The sequence below is a fragment of the Argopecten irradians genome, chromosome 16 (assembly GCF_041381155.1).
Source record: "Argopecten irradians isolate NY chromosome 16, Ai_NY, whole genome shotgun sequence".
NCBI classification, from domain to species: domain Eukaryota; kingdom Metazoa; phylum Mollusca; class Bivalvia; order Pectinida; family Pectinidae; genus Argopecten; species Argopecten irradians.
The window spans coordinates 11,645,031-11,671,611 of record NC_091149.1 but is presented as its reverse complement, the minus strand read 5'-3'; the positions used below and the strand labels follow the sequence as shown (position 1 = coordinate 11,671,611).

Sequence of the window (26,581 nt, the reverse complement as noted above, 5' to 3'; positions counted from 1 at the left end):
AGAACGTATCCACTTTGACCACATATAATTGGTCAAACCCATGTTGAAGTTGAAGAATATTGGACACCCTAACCACTAAGCCATCTTGACCCAATTTAGTGGATCAATTGCTAATAGTAGAATGTCAGACATCTTATCCAGTCAGCCACCATGACCCAAAAACTAACGAGTTGAAGTCGGGGCCCAAAACCGAATTATCATGAAGTGGAAACCACACATCACAGAATGTCAAACACCTTAATTCACCACCCTCCATATCAATATTCAAAGATAATTGACTAATGATAAAACTAGTCAGAGATACTCTGGCCTAGACACCAGTCTATGACATTATGACAAAAAGATGTCTTGTATCTGTCATAATGTGTAAGTCTGGTGCAGAGTACATTTTGTAACCTCGGCATATGTTTACATTTGTGTAACCTTGACATCACAGTAAAAATGTACAGACGACTTCAAATGCCTCAGTCCTCTTCGAGTCTTGTCATCAATGCTGTCAAGTTAATTCAGAGTAAAACTAAACTAGGATACATATCAAGGTCCCTATCGAGCTAATACACTACAATAAAATGTGTGACAGAATGGTTAAAAACAAAGGGACATAGCCTGTTAATTAAGGAAACTAGAACATCACAGAACTCAGGCTTGTAACATTAATTAACAAGTTAACGACTAAAGAGATACACCTGTTTCCTTGACACATATCCTAATTGGCTAATTAGAACGACTTACCTGTCTCTGTCCTACCTGTCTGTGATTACCTGTGTACAGGTGTGTATAACTGTATACAGGTGTAAACTGATACAGGGATCTGACATGACTATAGGTCAGCCGTATCACCCAAACATAAAACCTAGACACCACTTTTGTTTTAAGTGTCTCAGAGTTATCTCCCTTTCAGCAGTTGTCATCCTCTTGAAAATTCAAGCGAAATATTTATATATCCACTAAGATGACCCACATGATTTTTATCTTTAAATCTCAAAGTTTTGCTTATTTGAAGGAGAAAATACATAAAAATCACTATATGCCAAGTTTTTGGTGGTTATTTTTCAAACTTATCACTATATCTTTTTTTACATTTTACACGTTTACATTATATTACATGTACATGTGTATATGTATTAATTTTATATATCTTACACATGTCATATGTACGTATGTACAAAATGTATGAAAAAAACACCTGCATCTTCAAGACGCAAAATCAGCTTCTTAAAAGTCCAAAAACTGGAAAAGATTGGATGGAAAGTATTTAAGTTATAATAGCAATTAAACGCTGTTATTCTGAATATCAGAAGTTAAGACTACACAAAAGGACTTTTTCAGATTATGTCTAAATAGGTTAGTTCGGGATATAAAGTCGGATTGGGTGGTCGTGTCTCTTTAAAGGCTCAAGGCGACTCACAGTCAGAGCAAATCAAGGGAGCTATAATTGGGACTGTAAAGTATTCACGGGAGTAATTTAAGATGACACCTTAGAAATAGACAAGACATCGATATAAATTTACTCTGACACCGTTTTAGTAATACAAACATGTAAACAAGATATCACCTGTCAGGTACAAATATATTCATGTCACAAAAACGTGTGCTTTTTTATTATCTATAAAATTATATTCTAGACATCAACTTGAGTTATGATTGTCATTTAAATTCCTTGTAAGGCCAATAGCTGAAAATTTTGTCTGGAAACCTTTTAAAGCCAGGCACAAATATATTTGGTTTTGCACTTATTTTCTTTTATATTTGTTTTCTTTTCAAAACTGTATAGATAATAAAAAGGAATCAACGTCAATGTTATTCGAGTCAAGAGCTTCCTTATAATAACTAAAAATTGTATTTAAAAGACTGACAAACAACAGACCCCTTGTGACAGATAAACTGTAAAAACGATTTTTGCTTCATAAAAAATCAGCCCTCCTTCCAAGCTCAGTAGTCAACATGTGTATGTGGACAGGTGTTCACAACTTAGTCAGTTGTAAGAAAAATACCTTACTGACTGTGTATGTCCGCTTCATTAAATTGACATGTTCATGTACGATTATAAAATGTGTTTGTTCCGTCATCATGAACAAACAATTTTTTTATCCGTGCGTTACAATGCACTTCTCTTTACTACGGTAGGATTTTTGTGTGTATTCTCAGTAATACTTATTTTTTATCCTACAACGGTCAATCCTCGTTTTTGGGGCAAAACAGATTTTGTCAGTTTCCAATGCTTCTTATAAATTTGTCAATCAATAATATGCGGCGCGGAAATCGCCAGTTTCCGGAAAATGTAAAAACGGGATATATCACGAATAAACAGTCAGAAATTTAAAAATCTGAAAAAAAATAGATGCGAGGGTGTTTATTTTAAGGAGTGCAAGCCCGTCATTTTTGAAGATGAGAAATGATTCAGCACAAATGATTTTAAACCACAAAATTTACGACACGATGATCTTGTATTTTATTGACATAGCAGACGAGAAAAGTTTATGGTAAGTTAACATATTGTGTGTCTGTGATCAATTTTTATGTCAGCAATTTTGCGTGCTCACTTGACTGGTGATCGGAATAGACTCCCGAATCTGTCACAATAAAAATATGTAATGCTATACCCGACAGATCGCTGAAGATAAACCTAACAATTATAGTTGTCTACCATGTATTTATGGGAAACAAATTGGTAGAAATCACGAGAAAGGCTATTTGTAAAGTGAAAAATAATATATTATGCATTCGTTACCGTTCATGAATGTTTGACAATAATTTAAATAGAGCATACATCCTTCCCACGTTGTCCGTCTGCTCACGGTATAAAAGATGGTGTACTGTTCCTTTCTGAGCGAATTCATAACAGCACACGGCACATCAAAAACACATTATTTGTTATAAAACGTTTTGACACTTGATAAACATTTTTACACTTGTCAACACCTATCTGATATATGTCTGATCCATTTACCACCCAAACATAGTCATTTATAATAAACGTCGGTTCATAATAATAGTAAAACCATGGTCGGTACAATGGTAGGGCGAACGGATGCTTAGTACACCAAGATCATTTAGTTACCAAATAAAGGAATTATACGCATTTAGAAATCGTGAAATTGCTCTTGTTAAATGTAAACAATTATTTGAGGGACTAAACTACATCTGTACAAGTTTCCAAAACATGCAAGCCTTGCAAAACGCTAATTTGACGAATCTCCATGGATATGTGTGTCCATAAAATTAGGAAAAGTTGTATGGCAGCCGATAAAGATATGAGGATGTAGGATTTAATAGCGTAAATCCGACAGTGACAGTTGACAACAGGGATAAGTGTAACTGTTACCGATACACATTCATTGTATTCGAAATTAAAGGGTATATGTTTTAACTTGTGACTGAAAAGTAAATATATTGGTAGCTGTAAGATAAAAAATGTTACCAATCCCTTCATGAACGCGTTACCAATCCCATTCAAAGTTTACACCTGTGGGTGGTCGATGATTATTTACCTATATACTTATATAATCAGTCATTGTTTGATTGGCATTTCAAGCTGTACACGTGTGCTCTAGGTTACCTAACACTAAATGAATTTGAACCGATCGGGCGGCTCCTACAGTAACACCTCTAGCACGATTCTAATAAATAATAAAAGTTTGGCACCTCTACCACAACCACTGCAAGGTGCTATCTTTACGATGCTCTCTTTTTCATGTATTTAGATCGCGGAATAAAACCATTTTTACAGCAATACGAATCACACATACATTGGACATGTAATATAAATACCGGCTTGTTTGGAATTGCTGGTGGGGAGGAGGGGTATCTTTGTGAGAAGAAACCGGTGTACCCGGGAAAAAATACAACAAAAAGTCTTTTCGATTCCTTTCTCAAATCGGGAACTCGAACCCCTAGTTATACAATATAATAAACCTTTTATTACCAATGAGAATGTCGGAGAAGGGGTTGGGTGGTATTGAATATTGAATATTCGGCTACTGAAAATTTTGAAGTTAACTAACACAAAATGTATCAAATAAAATAATAAAACAAAATTATAAAATATATTATATATGTTTAAATAGTGAACCTAATTTCACGCATTTTGAACAATTTTAGTTACATATGAAATACACTTTTCTCAGTTTAAGAGACACTCATACAGCTCCATACATACATGTATGTACTGTATAATGTATCATGGGTAAGTGTACACTATGGAGCTATTTACTTACTACAATATTGACCTTAGATCCTACTAAGGACGTGACACTATTTGTACAGATTAACCTGTTTTATCCCCGTGTTACATAACAATTTCAGATCTCTTCACAACTGACTTGTTATGATACACATTATATACCTTTATAGTAACCGGGATTATAACACAGGTACACCAAACATAATATGTACACCTAAAGAGGTTAATAGCAATAGGGTCACGCGAGAGGACAGGTACCATTTATACATCCATATTCATATGAATTTGAATTTGAATATTTTATATAATCAAGGTATGAGAGAAAATAAAGGGTTTTTTTTTCAGCCGATAATAGTTTTCTAGTGCTTACATGAAAGAAATCTCCGTATGTCCAGGGGTTACAGTATTGTGTACGTAGTGGCCTGCGTGTCACCTACATTTGAAGGAATCGAAGAAGAAGAACAAGAGGAGGAGGAGGAGGAGGAAGATATCTAAATATTTAATATAACTATATTTTTGAACTGCATACTTATACACGTAGTATAGATTTTACGCCTCCTTCCGATCCCCAAACTTTAAATCTTTGAATCCTAAGTAATTGTGCCTAATTAAAATTCAAATGTAATTGCCAGATTAAGGGTTCTGATTTGGGAGGAGCCGTCCCTAGCAGTCAGACGCCTACACGCGGTATTAACGGATTATCGGATTATCGCCTATATAATATATATCATATACAACCTTACAGCTGATGTGTATAAGAACGGTAAGAGATTACACATTATTAAAAGATTATGTATATTTGTCAGAAGGTTAACGGCAGTTATAATCCATAGCATTATACATCCGATCCCTGCTATAACGATTATACAACAGGTATTAACTTAGTCCGAGTCTCCTCTAACCCTGTCACCAGATTTAGACTGTACTTACGCGCGTCAAACAGATGGTACATATGTATGTGGAGGCGAAGAAAAAATCGGGCAAGAAATTCCCGGTGGCAGAGACCAAAAATACCGATACGAAACTTTTGGATAAATCAAACGAAGTAAAAAAATATGAAATAATATCGAAAATTAACCCGTGTGCGCTCATTGAACCAATGACACCGGTTACATTGATTGACAGGGATTCTGTGCTAAAGGGAAATAACTCCACCCCGAATCATCGATTGGAACTATTAGGAATATTAGCATATTGAGACAGGATAATAGGTTACAAGACAATATTTAGTTTTGCGCTTAACTTACGATTTATCCTATCAATGTGCCAATTTGTAGTATTTGCGTCATTCTTATATAAGAATATCTTATCACGAATCTGTTATTTTTGTTAATCATTCTAATATATAAACGAACTTCTTTTCTCGTCCCATCGGTTGAAATATGACTTGGTGTTGCAATTCTTCTACTGATAAAATGAATTCCAGTACCACATTGCGCTTACAATAGAGTTTTAATACAGCATGTTTTTAATACAATGAATGATCGTATAACCGTTAAGGCCCGTGGACCTCTTGTTTATCCTGTATAGAGTTACCGTAAATTGACGTATCAGCCCGAATGGACTGTGAGGATGTCAAATATCTTTTCATTACCATCATGCTATAGGTTTATTTTTTTCCATTCCGTATTCTACTTGACCTTTAAAGCCTTTGTCGGTGTTAACGTGATTGTGTCCCTAATAATTACCTGTCATGTGTAATGGGCAGGTAACTCACCTGTAATTAGGGTATGCCTCTCATCTGTCTACAGGTGAGCAGTTGTATGGGGGTCTATTATAGATTTATAAGGCCGTTTGGTACAGCTGGCTTTGCACACACAAAAACACTTTCCTTTAGTTTACGGCTGGATATTAATAAAAAATTATTGTCCTAAATAAAGTCATGACGCAAAATATGATGAGAGTAAAAACATCGACCTACCTTACAAGTTCTTTTGATTCTGACCCCAATACCATGGAACATTCTAAAAATCTAAATCTGTCGTCAACTTTGACTAGTCCATAACAAATATCTGTAGAAGTGACCGACAAAACCGGACTCTTCAGTCCATTTCTTTAATCCTTTCTGTATTACATGTAGTATTACATGGCGTACGTTTGACTATAGTTACGAAAATGCTTACCCTCCAAATACCGTCATCATCACTCCAGGAATATCGAAACATGGCTCCGTCGAGTTCTATATCGTCCATGGTGACTATACTGTATTAAACACTGTCTCGATGAACTACAGTTTACAGTCGAGTCGCACTACACTTTGTCAAGGGCACCTTTACATGACATTGAGATTTATAGACCAAATCTCTCTTTTAATGCGATCAACAAATTCAGTCAATATCACATTTCAGTCATCGGAACTCGGAAGTCAAAAAAAAGTTGTCTGACTTGTCGAATTCTTACCAACAACCAGTTTTCATCTTAATTTTTTATTATCCAACTTTAAATTTATTCATTTTATTGAAATTGTGAATACGTAACTCCTACATTTTTAATTTATGTAAATCGGTCCAGTTCAGCGCGTGGGAGGGATCGGAGTACGAGAAATAACACGTGGTCGGATCTTGTTTACGGCTGATCGAGGAATCGAACTCTGATTGTTTGTGTCGGTCAAGCATTTGTTTGATCGGTTTCGTCTTTTCAAAACCGTAGACATCGAGTGCATTTATGAACACTGTCATACGAAATGGTTGGTTACTTTTTTGCTGAGACATTACGCTCACTAATGCCCTATTCTAATTTGAAGTAGTTCACATTGATGGGTCATATTGCACTATATCTCTGGGCTTTTTTTGTATTATGGGCGGGCCGTGAGTGTCGGTGGGTGGGGGTTTTTATTATAGTTGGGACACTCATTTCAGCCATTTTTGGTCTCATATACTTGGTTGTGGGGGGGTTGGGGGAGACTCACTTTATGTTGTCTAGTCTTATGTTTCAGTGTTCCTAAATCATAATGATGATGGCACACTTTTGTGGATTGAAGTTGACCCTCCTTATATGCCCATTTCCACATCATAATCTTTGTACATCTTCCATTCTGCATGACTATAGGTGAAAAACTAACTTGATATTTATGTTGTTTTTTATTCTTAAAGTGATATGCAGTCATTTACAAAAACATTCCTTGTTATCGGCTGTTGTAATGTGTTTTTTTGGGTTTTTTTATGACATTTATGAGCTCTTTCTCTCTGTCGCAGTTTTCATTGACCTTTATACCCATCTCCTTAGATATATCTTTGATCCACAATATATATACGCATGATAAGGACAAAAGAAATAGGGCGACTTCATCAAAGCACATTATTTTATAATTATGATCTGTCCAGAATTTCTTCTGGAATCTAGCAAGTTCACAGAAACCATGGGAACCTTTGTGATATAAGGAGTCTGGGAGACGTATCTATTTGTATTGTCCGTAAAAAACGGACGTGATCCGCAAACCTCAATATATCGCCCCAATTACCATAATTGTCACACTGAAGTTTTTGTGTCTAGAGGAAGACCATCTCATAATACCCATGGCAATAAAAACGAGAATGATGAACGGTAATATAAGTAAAACTTCAGGTTAGAGGAGACTTTACCAATAAATTGGTTATTGTCCACCAGTCAAAATCTCTCCGATGATTCAAATTTACACAGGGGCACTGGGAATTAGCTATAATCCTTCTATCATTGTGTCAACGATGATTTCTATCGACTTTCCATAAAGACCTCTTAAACTTTTTTACAAGTTTCCATGAGCACAAGGACATGTCCGAGTTGTGAGCTAATTCTTAGATTAGTGTACCTTACACATGAATCCGCCCCGAACAACATTTGGATGATCGAGTTTTCACCACAATTGTATTCTAGTCATCAATTAATACATATTTCTTGCTCTCGGTCGGATGATTAAACTATGATATTTTCCACGAATAAACTTTTGTTGATTATTTTCTATATCTCGCTTTTTTCTCTGTCCCACACAAATTTGTTGCTCTTGATCGGATGGTAAACTTATGACACGAGTAAACTTTGAAATTTTCTATATCTCGATTTCTTCTCTGTCGCACTCACAAATTTGTTGCTCTTGATCGGATGGTAAACTTATGACACGAGTAAACTTTGAAAATTTTCTATATCTCGATTTCTTCTCTGTCCCACATACACATTTCCTGCTCTCGATCGGATGGTAAACTTATGACACGAGTAAACTTTGAAAATTTTCTATATCTCGCTTTCTTCTCTGTCCCACATACACATTTCCTGCTCTCGATCGGATGGTAAACTTATGACACGTGTAAACTTTGAAAATTTTCTATATCTCGATTTCTTCCCTATCCCGCACACAGATTATTTTGTAAAGATATCGTGTTCACAAACAGCAATTACGCAAGATGTCAATGAGAGAGTCTACTGACATCTTTAGCGATAAACATCTTGATTCGTAATGTACAGCTAACAGTGCGGGTGTTTAAAGAGAAGAAATCTGTCTAAACACCGTCTACAATGTCTATCCAGACCACGTTGACACATATATGTAACACCCGATATTGGATATTACTTATAATTTCGATAGCATTGTGTTGAAGAGCACACACTTAGCCCCCAATCACCTGTCTTTGTAAGCTAATATTTGACTTGTGATTGCCGGGTCGACCTGAGACAGTGGGTGTTTGCCTTCGCGATAAAGACCCGCCCTTGTCAAGATGGCTAATCCTTCTATCAACCGTCTCACGGCTAGCTAACACAGGGACACGAAAATTAGTTTCAGTCTAGTTGATAAATACCAGATAAATCGTATTTGGAAATTATTAAGCTAACGTGCATGTAAAGTGGTGTAAAGTGTTTCTGTAACGATTTGTTTAGGTCAAAAATATCCCGATATTGGCTTTACCTAGATACGAATATACGTTCCTGGCTTGGCCTGCTATACCTTTGGACCAAACATCATTATCTTCTAAATGTCTTTTGAGCTACAATATTGCAGCTAGCATTACACCTATAATTTATACCCCCATTGTCACTTTTTTTCAAGACTTCGTTTCACCATATGCATTATATATTCTTGCATGTCTTTCTCGACTGCCACTTCCTATTGAATCTTTTATCCAAATATGATCTGTATTTTGGATCGATGTTACGATGGTCTCTGTACATTTATCTGGAGTGAGGGGAGAGGGTGTATTGACACAGACACAATATAAGAATCGAAATGAAAATGCTTCGTTCAATCACAAAGGAACATTATACCAAAGTCCGTTTATAAGATTCTCTCGTTGTTTTGGTAAGTGAAAACAGTGACTTCAACTTATCCAAACATGCCACACGATATCGTATGATAAGTAGATTGTATATATACTATTACAAGTTTACCTAACGGGCTACATTTTCAGAAATATTACCTTCAGAGCTAGACTTTGGACAAATGTCTCATTAAAACACACTAGAGTATTTGGTATAAACTATGGCCAGGTACGAAACTGTTTAAAGGAGCGAGTTGATGTTTGAAATCTGACATGTTTATCAAACCAGAACTGTGATGTGATCAGCCTACCCATCGATAGTGTCAAGGGTCAGGGTTACCTATAGTATTCAGACCGCTACCAACAGATCTTATGTCTTAACCTCTGACCTTTGGCAAATTCCTTCCGAATTCATCCAAATCACTAATTAAAACAGTATGGCGATACTCAATACTATTTCATTTTTTTCATGTATGCTGACATGAGAATTTAAATATGTGTTCATGCTATATAATGATATCTGTTCACACAGTAACATCTGGGATCCTATAGATGAATTCCTCTGAATATACCCTTGTAATGTTGTATATACTTAGGTGTAAATCAATACTTTCAGTTTTTTGTTCTAATTGTTAAATTGTCTTAGTTCAAATAATCTTTGATACAATGCACACAAATTGCACAAGATATCACTGTCTTTAAAACTACGACACACTAATTAACCCATTAATCATTTGATTGGCCTTGCTTGATGTTCAATCTCTCCCAGAGTCCATTGCGGTTCCCTAAGTCTACAGTCAATCGGATCACCTCGGAGAAAATTTCGGCAATCTTCGGAAATATAACTTTTCCGAAGATTGCCGGAAATTACTTGAGATGTCGCGATTGTGACTATAGTGTAACAAACGACGGCAATATTATTGGTAGATGAGGAAGGGGTTTTTTGTCACATGTTTTAATGGCGAAGTAAAAAGTCTGCGGAAAACTCTCTTTACACTGAGGAATGAAATCGAATGGTGACTTGACATGAGTTTCCTGCTTGGTTTTAATGTAATATTCATATAGAAATTAACCGAAGGTTGAAAACCTGTTCAAATCACCATTTCGATTGAATTTTATGTGTTATTAAGCCTGTTTTTCATTAGAAAGTCTCTATAATCCACGACGATGGTAACCAAACCACGTGCTCATTATGATTGCTCTATACGTCAGATGAGAAATGAATAATACGTTATGACACTTCTAATAGCTCTAAAAGCAAACACAAAATCCTATAATACATTGTAAGGCAAAAACGAAATCTTGATTAGGTTTACCAGTGGGATCTTGTATATGGTTTCTGATAAGTGACGAACATACTAATGTTGAAAGATTCCGGTATAGTTGAGCATGACACTTTTATTTACAGATTTTTTGTGAAGAGTCGTTATCAGGGAAAAATATCCACCTTTTAAGACGCACCTGGCTACTTGGTTTAATTTCAACAATTGCCTAATCTATGAATGAAGCCTCAACAATCTGCTACTACACATATAAGGTACACATTTACAAATCTGTTTAACTAACTAGCAAAAAAAAAAACTCGCTTTAAATGGTTTAAAACTCCTTATGCTTATGTAAATTGCAATGTGCTTCTTTGCATTCATCATCTCATAAACTTACATTATATTGTAAACATGGGTGTTTGTGGAGTGCTCGATACTCGAGTGTGTGATTGGGTTTAACGGATGGTTAAAATAAAAAAAATCACCATATACTTGTAAGATAAGGTGCGAATAATAAACCCTATCAGTCATCTGCCAGTCTCTGATATTTCTAATTTTCGTTTTTTATATCTGCCGTAGAAAACGAGTTACCCCTTTCGATTCATTAAAAATACATGTAGCCTAGTATATATAGCTGAACAGTCAGTGGGAGTCAAAGAGTTCCTTGAGAAAACCATCGACCCACGGTCAGAACATACATGTAACAAATATGATATAGCGATAATGTTTATTACGGCGAGATCATTCAGATCAATACTACATTTGTACGTTGGAATGAAAGTTTGAAACACATTTTAAACACAGTGTAGTACCTAATTAACAATTTAACATGTAGACTTTTACATAAAAATCAGATATCATAAATTATGATACCGTCAGAACACCAAGATGTTTAAGACATTGTCAAGGTATAATTAACGTTATTGTCTGTTAGATCTCTGTCGTGGCCAACGTGTATTATAGCGATATCTAAATTTCATGAGAGAAAACACCCCGGACTACGCCAGATGTCTTAGGAATACTCCGTATGACCTCCCTTGAAACAGGTTAAGAAACTAAACAGAAGCTCATTCACCTAGAACAGGTGACCATTGACTACTTTGAATTGCATACGTGTATTTCGCATATAAATCAAAGAATCTTTACTTTTTAGCGTCCGTTTTTCTACCCCCAAGTCCATATACATGTAATGTAACTTCTACGTGTTTGTTATCGTAGTGCCGGTTACTCCTATCACGGATCGGTGTTTTCACATAACAAGGAGAATGACTTGTAAATTTTAACGATTAAAAAGTTAAATGATCTGAGTAAAGAGTATATTACTGTATTATTCCATCCTTTTTCATATTTCGCGGCTCAAATTATCAATATAAAAATGTCCCATGACTGTCAAAGTATTCCTTTTCTTCAATATCCGTACATCCTAAACTAATCCCAAACTCTAAGCGAGGAAATATTGAGAACCAATTTTAAAATCCTTTCATCTATTATTATATGAGGGTTAGGATTCATTTATCGAGGAATGGGTATCATACGCGAGCTTTATAATTAATATAATTTAACAGGGTTTGGTTCAGAAAAGAAACGTACATCAATGTCAATCCTTCTGCATTAAATGTCGATCATCACTGTCCGACAAATTATGGGGTCTAAAGACCCGAGTTTTCATATGAATTTCTCAGATCTATGTCCACGTAGCTTGAATCTACAATCAATCACTTTACAATTTAACAAAATTATGATATTTTTTTTACAATTCTAATCTCCACAGTATTTGCCCTGCAGGTAGGGCGTTAGCATTGTACCTGGCTGCTGCCCCCTATTGCATGATCGTTAAAAGGCGACTAATTTTTAGGATCTTATCTTTTCTCTTCTTCCTTACATGGACTTTGTTTCCTAATGCCTCCCTTGGCACCGCCTCACTTTTGGCCTTGAGTTGAGCGTTCGCCCCTGTGAGGAAGACTCAGGGTTCTGTCCCCTGGCCGAGACACACCAAAGTCTATAAAAGTGGTAGTTTCTGCACCTGCTTAGCGCTCAGCATACAGGGAGTGGGACGACTGGTTCGCCCGTTGTCAGTATAATGTGACCGGGTGTGGGTGTACATGTGTTGCTTGGTGTCTTCGGCGGTATGGAAAGGACAACAATTCCACTATACAAGAAGACACAACATGAATATACCGCAGTCTCCCAAAACACGCACCTCGCACAACGTACACGCAACACACACCGCATACATTGGAGGCCGTCCTTACATGACCATAGCTGTTAATAGGACGTTAATTAATCAAACAAACAAACAAACAATCCAGGAATTGTGCATTATCGCATGGCGCACTGTAGCTCTTCGTTTGGCGCACTGTCGCATTGTCGCACTTTGCAAACGACGCACTGTCTCTCTTCGCATGGTTCATTGTCTTGTTTGTATCTTTTTACCAAACGTCTAAGTGAGTCTGTTTTATCAATTGTCCAGGTGTCTCCTTCTTACCGCTTTGAAAATATTCTGAACATGGATATTAGAAAGGTAATATATGGTTTATACGACAATAAAGATCGCAATCAAAGCCATGTCTTTACACACTGTCGTGGTCAAATTTCTAGCGTTAGAGGTAGCCGTGTGAACAGTGATTCTATTGTATAAAGATACCAGTGAAATACCTGATACGGACTAAGTCCTGGGTGTCTATCTGAGTAGGGCATATACCTACTGGTATATATTGAGGACAGACATTGTGTATTTAGATAAGTAGCGAGATGTTATCCAGCTTACACCAAGGAAAATGAAAGGATGTTATAGACTATTATATATTTGGTTAATGGAAAGATAGCGAACCACAGGTGTTGTCAGTGGAATTTCATTACATCAGCGTATAATGCTTGCTTTGAAACAAGGCTTCGTAACATGTCACCATGAGACCAGATTTACAAATTAAATTAAGCCACAAAGTTAAAAAAAATCTTGACCTTGTTGTAACTGTATTGTATAGATAAAACTATTGTCTTCTTCACAGTTACTGTTACCAAGTCAGTAGACCGTTTTAAGTTTTATACATTTTGTAGAATAACTAGTACAGATCAGCCTTGATACTCCAGGGGTTCTGATCACGTACGATCTCTATAATCATTGTAGTCCGAATGATTCTGACTATCTATCCACAGGTGTTCGTTTCTAATATAAGTATAAGTATAATACTGGGTCAGTATTTATACTTATACTTATATTAGAAACGAACACCTGTGATCTATCCGCTTTTTTATATACTGACGTGGGCGGGTCATTGGTATGACCAAATCCATCATGGTTCTCAGTATGGGTTCGAATTCAGAATGTCATTCCGTTAAGAATATTTTGTATGTTACACCCCCCACCCCCCGCCCCCTTTTCTGTATCAAACCGAACACAACACCACACGTGACAATAATCTACATTGAACACTATATATGTACTGGTGAATTGGCCTTAAAGCGGAAAAGTTTCAGTTAGACGGATGTCATTGAAAAATGCGGCTGTATCGTTATTTTATAGATTTCAAATGATCTTTCTCTGGTTTTGTCTTAATCATAATTAAGGAACATTCATAATTTTGCACTCCTTTGTCGATTCCTGTCAGATGTCGTTCTTTGATCTAGTTTGTCTGGCCATTATCGGGTGAAAGTCGTGCCCTAACAAGCTTCTTCCTTACACCAGGGCGCGTGCTCTGTCCACTTGACAAAGAACTCGTCAAACACCTGCGAAACATTAAATCAGATTCCATGGATCTAACTGTCCAACACATGTTTTCATTTCAATGTCCCTGATTTAAGGCTGACCCTGGGTAAGTCCTTTTGATCTTTGTCGTTCTGAAGGCATATACATCATACGGTTAATCGATTGGCTAAATGCCACCACACCAAAATGCAATCCATTTATTGAACGTTGACGAACATGTCACTTTCATAGTAGTTCGAGTTTCCTTTGACCCTGATAGAAGACAAAATGCATTCTGACAGATAGGTGTCTTGTGAAGGTCCCTTTAAGTAGGCCCGCCACTGACTTAGTCGTCATTCTGACAGACATGTCTTTGATGTGTATCTAAACTGTGCCTAGTTGTGAAGTGAAGATTGCACTTGTTTTATAAAAATCTACAATCGTAACGCTATGATATTAAGAGGAGACATTCTAGGTGACATTTCAGCCTACCCTGTCACACGTTTTGACCATTCACCCCGTCACACATTCTGAACACGCAGCAAATGGTCATCATTGATGTTTGAACGACCTGTTCTGTATCTGCGGTAGTATGTTTCATTGAGATGGCGCTATGTAAAGAAAGCAGTTTTCGCTAGCGCAATGAGATACGACAAAACATACTGCAGACTCGCAAACCAACATAATCATATTGTCAAACATACTACAGATTCACAAAAACAATATAAACATATTGTCGACTGAAACACTCGTATACAGTGAAAAAAACTCTTAACTTTTGATGTTAGTAGAAGTGTAACGGTGTGTTAAAATTAAAATATTCCCCCACACATTAATCAGAAGTCGCCATTATGTATTGAGAGCTCAGCTCCTATTTGTATAAGGTACCTTAGCAGATATTCTCTTATCTCTATCAATATACAACTTTGTTGTGATTATCTCCCCTTATTTCTCTATCAAATACACAACTTTGTTGTGATTATCTCCCTTATTTCTCTATCAAATATACAACTTTGTCAATAATTGTCTCCCTTATTTCTCTATCAAATACACAACTTTATTGTGATATCTCTCCCCTTATTTCTCTATCAAATATACAACTTTGTAATTGTCTCCCCTTTTTCTCTATACCTAATACACAACTTCAATTTGTGATTATCTCCCCTTATTTCTCTATCAAATACACCACTTTGCCATCGTTATCTTCCCATTATTACTCTATCAAATACACAACTTAGTTTTTATGATTTTCTCCCTTTAGTTTGAGAAAACGTCCTTGTTTTATGAAAACTCTGTAAATTGGGATAGTTTTCCTAAGATTGGATAATTTAAGGAGCATGTTTCTTTTTACTAAAGCATGCAGTTTACAAATCAATTTTTAAAAATTTCAGAGCGCTGCAATACCTCAAAATCTGCATCACTTGAATCTGTTGAAGAAAATGTCCCAAAATCCAGAAGTTCAAAAGTAACTCTTGTCTGCCGACTTGTACCGGATGGTGTTGCCTTGGTAACAGAGGTGGAAGCTACCCGACTTGCTGTACATTGGGTGCCTTTCTTTTTTTTCACAAAGTTTGGTAAACGATGCATAATTTATGATCCAAACACTCGGTTTTAAACATCCACTAACTGACAAAGTTATCAGTATTTTCTTTATTGAAGCCTTTCTCTAACAGCTGATTTTTCTGAAAACTACAATCTTTGAACAAATAACAATCAGTCTCCAACAAAAAACTAAAAATCCAATCCATTCCTTCATTATCGCCGAGGTTTTAAGCACTTTAATCCTAAAACAAATGAAAAAATTCATTTTCCACTCATGGAGAACAAAACAGTGAAGGTTTTTTTTTTTTTTAACTTTTCTAAAATAGCAATCTTTCCTTTGATCTTTCACAAGAAAATTCACTGGCACCAGTTCTCCAGTCCGACAAGCTTTCATACACAAAGTCCAAATGAATTTCTTCTGCGATAAACTTGACTCAGTATATTATCAAAGTCAGACGTGCATGTATATAAGCATCCATTATGTTTCTGGCTGCAGGAAAAAAGGAATGTTCCATTCCTTAGGAGATTTTACATTTCTATAAACAGAACATTTACGTAACTGTTTTTTATTTTATTTTAGAATTTTCATATCTTTGGTCAAGATAAATGCATGGATTATCTTAAGAAACATCAGATTTTCTGACTCAAATCCTGAACAGAAGATTTCTGTCATTCTGCCGCGAGATCGACATGATATATACTCTTGATATACACATCCTACTGTCGAGATACAAACTTTTACTGTGAGTCATTTATCAAGTATTCTCGCACGTCTTGTTCTGTTATACTTTTAATAAAGCTTTATTTCACATATAAAAAAAAGAAACTAACATACAGCAGCCATAGCAGAGAAAAACATATAAAAATGGATTTTTTATGTAAGGAAAAATAGCTGCAGGATTTTAAAATGGAACAATCTTTCTACTTATCTTCTTTAATCAAAAGTTTTGATAAATTTCCAAAGGGGCTTGAAAGCAACACTTTCTTTAAACAGTAACTGTCTAACTTGAAAAGAAATATTGCAAAAAATGGATGAAAAAACTAAATTGTTGTTTTGTAATTTAGACCACTATTGTCAGAGTGACCACAGTATGATGTACTGACCACCAGTGACCACTGACCACCACCATTCCTCCTTAGATTATCCTCAGATCATATCGGTGCACATGCACCCAATAGTCATATAGTTAATGTGCCTCCATAACATCACCAGATTACATCACGACTATGTAGCCAACTGTTTAGTCCATACACTTCATGTAATCAGGTGCTACCAGTTTTTCATGATGATTTCTCCCAGTATTATGAGACGAATATAATTTTCCTGTCGAAATCAGAAGACTTCTTCCTTCCTTTGTACCAGTTCTATCTCTCCAGAACCCATGTCTGCCTCTCCTCCCAAAATCCTATAAGGCCTCCCCCATCACCCCCCCTCCTTTCACCCCCCTCCAAGTTAGAAAGGCCTGCTCCATAATACAGCACATATTTATAATTAGTTCAACATTGCAAGCTTAACAGGAAATTTGTTATCAGAAATATTAATTAAGGCAGACATTTAAAATAACAAAAGTAATGTTATCTGAGCCTAACCAAATGCTGATGAATCCCCCTCGGTCCAATTTATTCGTCCTAGTATATAAGGTGATGTTCCTCAGTAGATAATTCTGACCTTAATGACCCCAACACTACACCTCCTAGCTCCCTCCCCTTTTTATTCAGGTGCACTTCCTCCTCAACAATGGCCAATGGCATAGAGATTTACTTTTTCTTACTAACCCCAATATATCAGAGTACATTTCGTACACACAACCCTAGACTGATCTGCACCCAGGAACTTTAGATTTGTCTCATCAAATTAATTCATAATTCATAAAAATGCAGACTTATTTTATGATGAGGACAGTGAATTGTCTTAAGTAATAAGACACACGTTTTAGCTTTTATAAGTTAATTTTTTCTTTGTCTACAGTAATATTTAATGGAAGTTTCAAAAACGCAAACAGAAAAAAGAATTCTTATTCATATTGAATTCTTCCCTCTGATGAGAACTAGAATAGTCCATTACAGAAGTATATGTCTTGTTGCTTTGTAAAAAGTTATCTTCCCCTAGTGAGAGAACCTGCCCCTGGAGGGCAATATTTAGGCACATCATTAGCTGGTGTCACTTTTAATGGAGAAACATATCACAGCTTGAGGTCATTAGGTTGATATACTGGAAACAATAATACATATCTATATACAGTGGCATGATCAGTGGGGTGGAGGAGAGACTGGGGAGTAGGGACGGGGAGGGAGAGGGGAGGCCTGAGGGTGTGTGTTGTTGGGGAGGGAGGGGGGAATGTGGGGAGTAGGAATCAGGGGGAGAGGTGAGGTCTGAGGGTGGAGGGCGTAGGGATGAGGGGAGGTCTGAGGGTGGGGGAGAGAATGGGGAGTAGGGACAAGGCCTGAGGGTGTGTGTGTGTGTGGGGGGGGGTAAGAATGTGGGGAGTAGGGATCAGTGGAAGGGGTGAGGCCTGAGGTTAGGGGGGAGTAGGGATGAGGGGCAGGGATGAGGTCTGAGGGTGGGGGATAGAATGGAAAGTAGGGACGAGGGGGAGGTGCAAGGCCTGAGGGTGAAATTTTTGGTGATAATGGGAAGTAGGGACAAGGGGAATGGGCGAGCCTGAGGGTGGAGGAGAGATGGAGAGTATAAGGATGAGGGGGAGGGGCAAGGCCTGAGGGTGGGGGAGAGACTGATTGAGTAGAGATGAGGGGGCGGGGCGAGGCCTGAAGGTAGAGTAGAGAATGAGAGTAGGGATGAGTAGGAGGGGCAAGGCCTGAAGGTAGGGTAGAGAATTGTAAGTATGGCCAAGGAGGAGGGCAAGGCCCAGTTTGAGGGTGGGGGATAATAGGGAGTAAGGCCCGATGGAGAGGGTTGAGGCCTGAGGGTGGCTGAGGGCTTAGAGGAGAGTATGGATGGAGAGTATGGATAGTAGGCAAAGTCTGAGGGTGATGTAAGAATAGAGAATAGGAACAAGAGGGAAGGAGGAGGGGAAGCCATGAGGGTGTGGGGAAGGCCTTAGAGTGAGGAATGAGAGATAGACAACTGTAGGACATGTAATGAAAACCCACAAAAATGCGTCTCTATATCCAAAATGTATACCCACTGGTAATGAGTAATGATAATTGATAATTACTGCTTCAGCCAAAGTCAACAAAGTAACAATAACATTCAGTGGTCACTGTAACTGTACTGGTCAGTATTCCTAAGTCTGGAAATGGTCAGCAACTCTGGTGGTCTAACAATCAAGTATACACAAGCTGATCATCAGCTGATAGGTGTATAACTAGTGAGTAATGATATCCATGTAAATAGTCATTTATCAGGCATATGATACACAGGGCACCTGTAATGTCATTAGTGTACAGGTATTGTCCTCAGACCCAGTATGTAAAGTCTTATTCTGTCAATAGTCATATATTTGGTTTACACAGGCACCTGCATCGTAGTTAAGTGTACAGGTATTGTCATTAGACCCAGTATGTAAATTATTTACAACCAAGGACCTGTGCATAATTTTGTCAATAACAAGTGTCCAAAACATTGTAAATTGATATCCAGATAAAAAATCATTCAGAAATTTAGATAGAATCTTTCCTGAACACCATTGTTTAATAGCGTTATTTGATTACAAACATGATAACACTTTTTCTGTACAAACTGCCAAGGAGACCATTTGCAAATACATGTCATAAAGAGACCCTAACTCTCAGTACCAACTGCATAAAGAGACTACAAACTCTTAGTACAACCCGTCTAAAGAGACCACCAACTCCTGGTACAACTTTGCTAAATAGACCATTAACTCTTGTTACCACCTGTCTAAAGAAACCACCAACTGTCAGGTCAGTATCACCCGCCTAAATGGATTATCAACTCTTGGTACAACCTGTCTAAAAAGACCACCACTGTCAGTACAACCTGTCTAAGGGGCCCACCAATTCTTGATACAACCTGTCTAAGGAGACCACCAATTCTTGATACAACCTGTCTAAAAGAGCCCAACAACTCCTGGAACAACCTGTCTAAAGAGACCACCAACTCCTAGTACAACCTATCTAAAGAGACCACCCATTCTTGATACAACCTGTCTAAAGAGACCACTAACTGTCAGTACAACCTGTCTAAAGAGACCACTAAATGTCAGTAAAACCTGTCTAAAGGAACTACCAAATGTCAGTACAACCTGTCTAAAGAGACGACTAACTGTCAGTAAAACCTGTCTAAGGGGACCACCAGTTCTGGGTGCAACCTGTTTAAAGAGACCACAAACTGTCAGTAAAACCTGTCTAAAGAGACCACCAAATGTCAGTAAAACCTGTCTAAAGAAACCCAACAATTATCAGTACAACCTGTCTAAGGAGATCACCAAATTTCAGTAAAACCTGTCTAAAGAGACCACTAAGTGTCAATACAACCTGTCTAAAGAAACCAAACAAAAAGCAGTACAAATTAAAACTTAACCTGCCTAAGGTGACCACCAACTGGTGGTAGAACCCACTAAGAGCTAAACCATGAAGTACATGTACAGTAGAACTGAGACCATGTATGAATTCTATCATCATACATATAGACTTTTACAGACCACACTGTCTTTCAACTTGCCTTTTTGGACCCTCCTTTCATCAGATAGTAGGTTTCTAAGACTATCAATATGGTATTAATATAGACATAGAAAACCCTTTTATTTACTAAGGCAGCTATAAACTACGTCATTCCATGTTATATATTTTATACTGAGACACCCAGTAAGGTGTCATTGTGATTGATAGCTCAGGACTATCGTACATAAAATGTCAGTCACTATCAGTCACCACACCAGTACAGGTCAGGATGAGCTTCAAATGTCATCACTTGTCTCCAATGGTCATTGATTGGTCATCGGTCATACTGGTCACCTTTTAATACATTATTATTAAAAATCAATGTTTGTCAAAGAAAATGATGTAAATAATGAATTTGAGCAAAAATAGTATCTCCTTTGAACATTGTAAGTGTAATTACATATAATATTGGTGTTACACTACTAAAATAAGTGTTCCACTAAAACCAATATATTTGCAGCATTCTCATCAAAAAAACCTATAGACATCAGTTAACCTTAGAGTTAGCAAATTTAATGTACAGGAATATGAGTCCAATGTGTACATGTGCTGAGGTCGGGAGTCACTCTAAATTCTATAACCCAAGAAAACTTCAGCCCTGCGTGAGAAAACATGTGTTTTCTATCCTCCAGACAGGAGAGTTCCATCACCAGGCTCCTCCGCCTTAATGAAACAGTTAGGAGGATTCCAAAATATGCTTATGAATTAATTATAAAGAACATCTTCTTCCATGTACCTCATGTATACAAACGCTGAAAATAAAAGGATGACAGCCAGCCCTGGGGGGGGGGGGGGGGGGGGGGGGGGGGGGGGGGCAGCATCCATTAGGGATCAAGGGGCACCATAAGGGGAACCAACAATTAAAGAAATAAAGTAACACCATCAAATCATTCTTACATATATAAACACATCCTTTGCTGGCTTTCCTACCTACATACAACCTATAGCTAGTCCGCTAAACCTGCCTTTATTATTAGGCTTTTTTTCTTTCTTTTTTTTTTTTTAAATTTTTGTCAAATATATATTTTTTAAATGTCATTACAACATGCTACACAGTAAAATGTGTTCTATTGCACGCATACGATGAACTCATTTTTATAACTTGAATATCCTTTTTTAACCGATTTATTTTGATTTTTCAGATTTTAAGAGAATAATTATCAACAACATATCATTATCATTTTTTTTTACATACTATAATTGTACGTTTCATAAAAATAAATTTTGTTTCCATAATTGATCATTGCAGCTAGTCCATGGAGTTATTAAATAAATATTTTATAACTTCTTCTGTCATGTTGGTGGACCTGATACGTGAAGTTCTGAGATGAAGATTTTAATGATATATATCAGAGACTGTCATTGTAACCATCAATTTAATATTTCAGTAGTCATCCTTATCAAAAATTTAGTGATAAATTCACTTTTTGTACAATTTTCTAAGGCATGATCGAAATCAGCGTTGTAAGTTGATAGTTAATTTGTGAAATTCTTTAATTAATGCGGCTTTATAATTAATGAGGTTTGTATTGTTTTCCCATGTTTGTAGCCATCCAGCTGGTGTCAATTTCTTTTTATATTTAGAATAAATCTGGATGATATGTGCAATCTTTATAGGCTCAAAAATAAGATCATTTAAAGTAAATAAAATATATGATGCATGTATGGTATTTCATTGAAGTCTGTTAATTTTGTCATAACAATCATGCTGCAATGTTTCGAGATAATTAACATTTCCAGGTCAACTTATAAAATATTGTTCAAAAATAAAGAAATTCTATTTCAGAAATATTCAACTGTATCATTAAACTCATCCACCCCTGAACACACATTTCAGCACTTCTACCTCTATTAACGGGACAGTCCATAATGAAATTTTAGGGGTGAATGAAATATGCAATATTGTAGGTACACGTGCGTTGTTGGAAAGGTCTGACACCAAATTTCTCGCCCTTCAAGGCCTCCGAGTTCCCAGCAAAATATGTAGCAGTTTTAATGCAGTTAGTCATAGAATTATAATTGATATTATGTATTTTTAATAGAAAGTGTATGCCGACATTATGCCCTTCCCATGAGACATCTGACGTTAAATTTCATCAAGATGTTATTCTGAGTCGAGCTAACACATCAGGGATACCGCTCCACGTCCTAATAACACTTTATGGCCAAACGTTATCAGAAAAAATATGGAGCAATAATTGAAACAGTTTCTTTAATGCCAGTTTAGTTGTGAAAATTCCACAATAGCTAAAATACGTATTACCATGTACTACATGTATCTCACGGACTTGGAATATGTTTTACAGATTTTCAATGTAACTACACACTCATTTAGTGTATAAATATATAAAACTCTTATAATGTAATCTCATACTTGTATTATGAAAAAAAAAATTAAAAAAACTCAGTACAATGACCAGATATTTCATTCAACACAATTTGATCCGTGTATAAAGACCATCCTGTCAAATATGTGGTCGTTATAGGCAGGTTAAATTTGACCTCTATATAAAGAATACTTTTTATAAGGAACATCTTAGTTAAATGAGTGATCGCTATAGATAGGTTTAATTTAACCTATGTATAAAGAACACCTTTATCAAATATGTGGTCATTTCAGACAGGGTAAATCTGGCCTATGCATAAAAATCACTTATCTATATAGACCATCTTTATCCCATATGTAGTCGTTAAAGACAGGTTTAATTTGACCTCTATATAAAGAACATTTTTCTATATGGACCAACTTTGCCAAATATGTGGTCATTATAGACAGGTTTTAATTTGATCTGTGTATAAAAGAACAATTGTCTATTCCGTCTTTGCATATGACAGAGTTAGCTCTCTTGCAGGTAGGTATCATCAGGTTTATCACTTGTTACATTATCTTATGAGCGCAATTTTTTTATTAATGACTCTATGGACATAGTTTTTATTATGACTCTATGAACATGGTTTTATAGACAGCTATGAACTAATCACGTGTATCCTTCTCCTGCATATCCCTCATAGAGTGTTATCTCCTTTCCTGCATATCTCCCTCCATTCCATTCCATTCTTCATCTAAAACTTGAATGAATTAAGACTACATAACTTATATATTTTGTTTAGTACTGATGCAAAAGCTAGGAGAGCTTAAAGAAATGATATGGCTCACAACAGAATGTGAAAAAGATAATTAACAAAATGTGAGGGACGCAACATATAGGGGACAGGACAGATAACGGCCGTCCTTGTAAGACCTGATGGATATAGACCCGACTCCAAGACCCAGACCCTCAAATGTTGAGACAGTCGCTATCCAAGTCACTAGGCCACTAAACTTCAAACATGTGTAGGAAACTTCAAATAAATACAAATGAACTCTATCCAGTACCTTTTGACCTGACATGGAAAGGGAACATATCAGTTCGCGTCACAACAACATTTATAATTGCACGTAAACGAGCATAGAAATACGCGACACAATGTATCCTTACAATGGTAGATAAATTGCGTGGAGGTAAAAATTGCGGGGTATTTAAAAAAAAGAACACTAATATCAGATTAACGCTGTGTGTGACTGTGTTGTTAATACAAATTACCCTGGGATTAATTAATTTTCCTACCATAGGATCGTGAGGTTTTCTTCAGTATTGTATCTATAGCTTATATACCGGACAAGTATCCTAGAAAGCAAAAATGAACACTCCTCATAGTGGTCTGGTTCCTCAACACTTAGGTAATCCATAGACATCTATGATTTATGGTAAGTTGTGTCATCTAAAAACATTACTAGCAGTCTGGATTTCCTGTTCCTCATTTTAATTTCATAGACCCAATGTTTTCATAAAAATCTTAACTGCACCTCACATAACACTCCGACTATGAAACATCATGTATGAGTTCGCGTCTTATCCATCGATATTCCGAAGGGGTTCCGATCACGTTACGATCTCTAGAGATTGTAATGTGGTAAGTGATCGGAAGCCCTGGAGTTTCGAGGATGATTAGTTTTGTATACACAGTCTAACAATACCTTGCTTTAATTGCTAACTTGAATTTTGTTCGACATGATTGATGGGGCTTAAAGGTCCTTGTTCCAGTTAAAAAAACTGATCGAGCCTTAAGTAGGACACATACAGAACAAACTAAAATAATCTCTTATTTAACACTAGATTGTGGGCTGTACCGAGGACCTTACGTGTACTTTGTATTTTCTTCTCAACACCTCTACCTTGGTAAAGACACCCCCTTCAACAGAACTCCTTAAGGATCTAATAGGAGGTATTTTGCCTGAGACAAGGCACTGTAGTCTGTGTTTCTTGGTACAACTTTAAAAAAAAAAAAAAAAAAAAAAAAAAAAAAAAAAAAAAAAAAAAAAAAAAAAAAAAAAAAAAAAAAAAAAAAAAACTTATTCCTCCCAAAATCCTATCCCTATCTGTCCTGAAATATACTCCACCTTGAGAGTCTGTGAAGGAGGAGGTGCCAGGGTGCAAGGAGGATTCAATCCAAGATTTTGTACCTTTTGATATGACTAACATCTTTACTATCCTGGTAGAATTTAAGAAGTACACTAAAAGAAGTGTTAGAAGTAAGAACGTAACCACATTGAACAGTTTGACCACATATAAATGGGACAAAACCCATGTAGAAGTTGAAAGAATAATGACCACAACACCAAAAAAAAGAAAACATAAAGCCCTAACCACTAACCAATTCTTCGACACCCCAATATAGAGGTAAGAGTGGAACAAATGCTAATAGTAGAATTTCAGAAGACATCTTATCCAGTCAGAAGAGCAGCCAACAATATGAACCCCAGAACTAACGAGGTATCTGAAAGTCGGGGGGGGGGCCCAAACACCGAAATTAATATCATTGACGTGGAAAACCCCCGAAAATCACAGAAAAAGTCAAAAAACATTAATTCACAGCACGTCACCTTCAATATTCAATGATAATTGACTCTTAATGATAAAACTATGTCAGAGTTACACTGGCCTAGAACACACCATTCCTATGACATTAAGAACAAAAAGATGTTCTATGTATCTGTCATATGGCTGGTTAGAAGATCAGGCTGCAGAGTACATTTTGTCAACCATGACCATCACAGTAAAAAAAAATGTTACAGATCCGACTTCAAAATGCTCCAGTTCCTCTACAGTCTTTAACATCAATGCTGTTCAATTTAATTCCGAGATAAAACTAACCTAGGAAACATATCTAAAGTGTCCCTATCGAGATAATACACTTACCATAAAATGTGTCTGGACAAATATGGATAAAAAAAACATAGCGGACAAAACCTGTTAATTTAAGGAAACATAGAACATCACAGAACTCACGGCACTTGTAACATTAATTAACAAGTTAACACTAAAAGAAATACACCGTGTTTCCCCCTTGACACATAATCCATCCTAATTGGCTAAATTAGAACGACTTACCTGTCTGTGATTACCTGTGTACAAGGTGTGTATAACTGTGCTACAGGTTGTATAAGTGTATACAGTGTAAACTGATACAGTAGGGATCCTATGACATGACTATAGGTCAAAGCCGTATCCCAAGACAACCTAGACACCACTTTTGTTTTAAGTGTTCTCAGAGTTATCTCCCTTTCAGCAGTTGTCATCACTCTTGAAAATTCTCAAAGCGAAATATTTATATCTCACACTTTTAAAAAGATGATCCACATTAAATATTTTATCTTTTTAATCTCAAAGTTTTGCTTATTTGAAGGAGAAAATACATAAAAAATCACTATATGCCAAGTTTTTGGTGGTTATTTTTCAAACTTATCACTATATTTTTTTTTACATTTTACACGTTGTGACATTATATTACATTATATTACATGTACATGTATATGTATTAATTTTATATATATCTTATACAGTGTCATATGTTACGTATGTAAACAATGTATGAAAAAAAAACACCTGCATCTTCAAGACGCAAAATCAGCTTCTTAAAAGTCCAGAAACTGGAAAAGATTGGATGGAAAGTAATTTAAGTTATAAAGTACATGTAGCAATTAAACGCTGTTATT

The 26,581-nt window shown here is 36.4% G+C and overlaps 1 protein-coding gene across 3 annotated transcripts in view; it reads right to left on the bottom strand.

Annotated features, from left to right (window-relative positions):
* Nucleotides 1–26,581, bottom strand: part of LOC138310960 (serine-rich adhesin for platelets-like) — a 159,080-nt gene that overhangs the window by 111,727 nt on the left and 20,772 nt on the right. Inside the window, exon 1 of one of the 3 annotated variants that reach the window (XM_069252327.1) lies at nt 6,307–6,434. The exons of 1 other annotated variant lie outside the window; for it this stretch is intronic. In XM_069252327.1, coding sequence (XP_069108428.1) covers nt 6,307–6,375 — 69 coding nt within the window. In that variant the 5' untranslated portion in view covers nt 6,376–6,434. Of the gene's footprint in view, nt 1–732; nt 848–6,306; nt 6,435–26,581 lie in introns of those variants that run through there. One more of the 3 variants, XM_069252331.1, reaches the window with a different exon arrangement.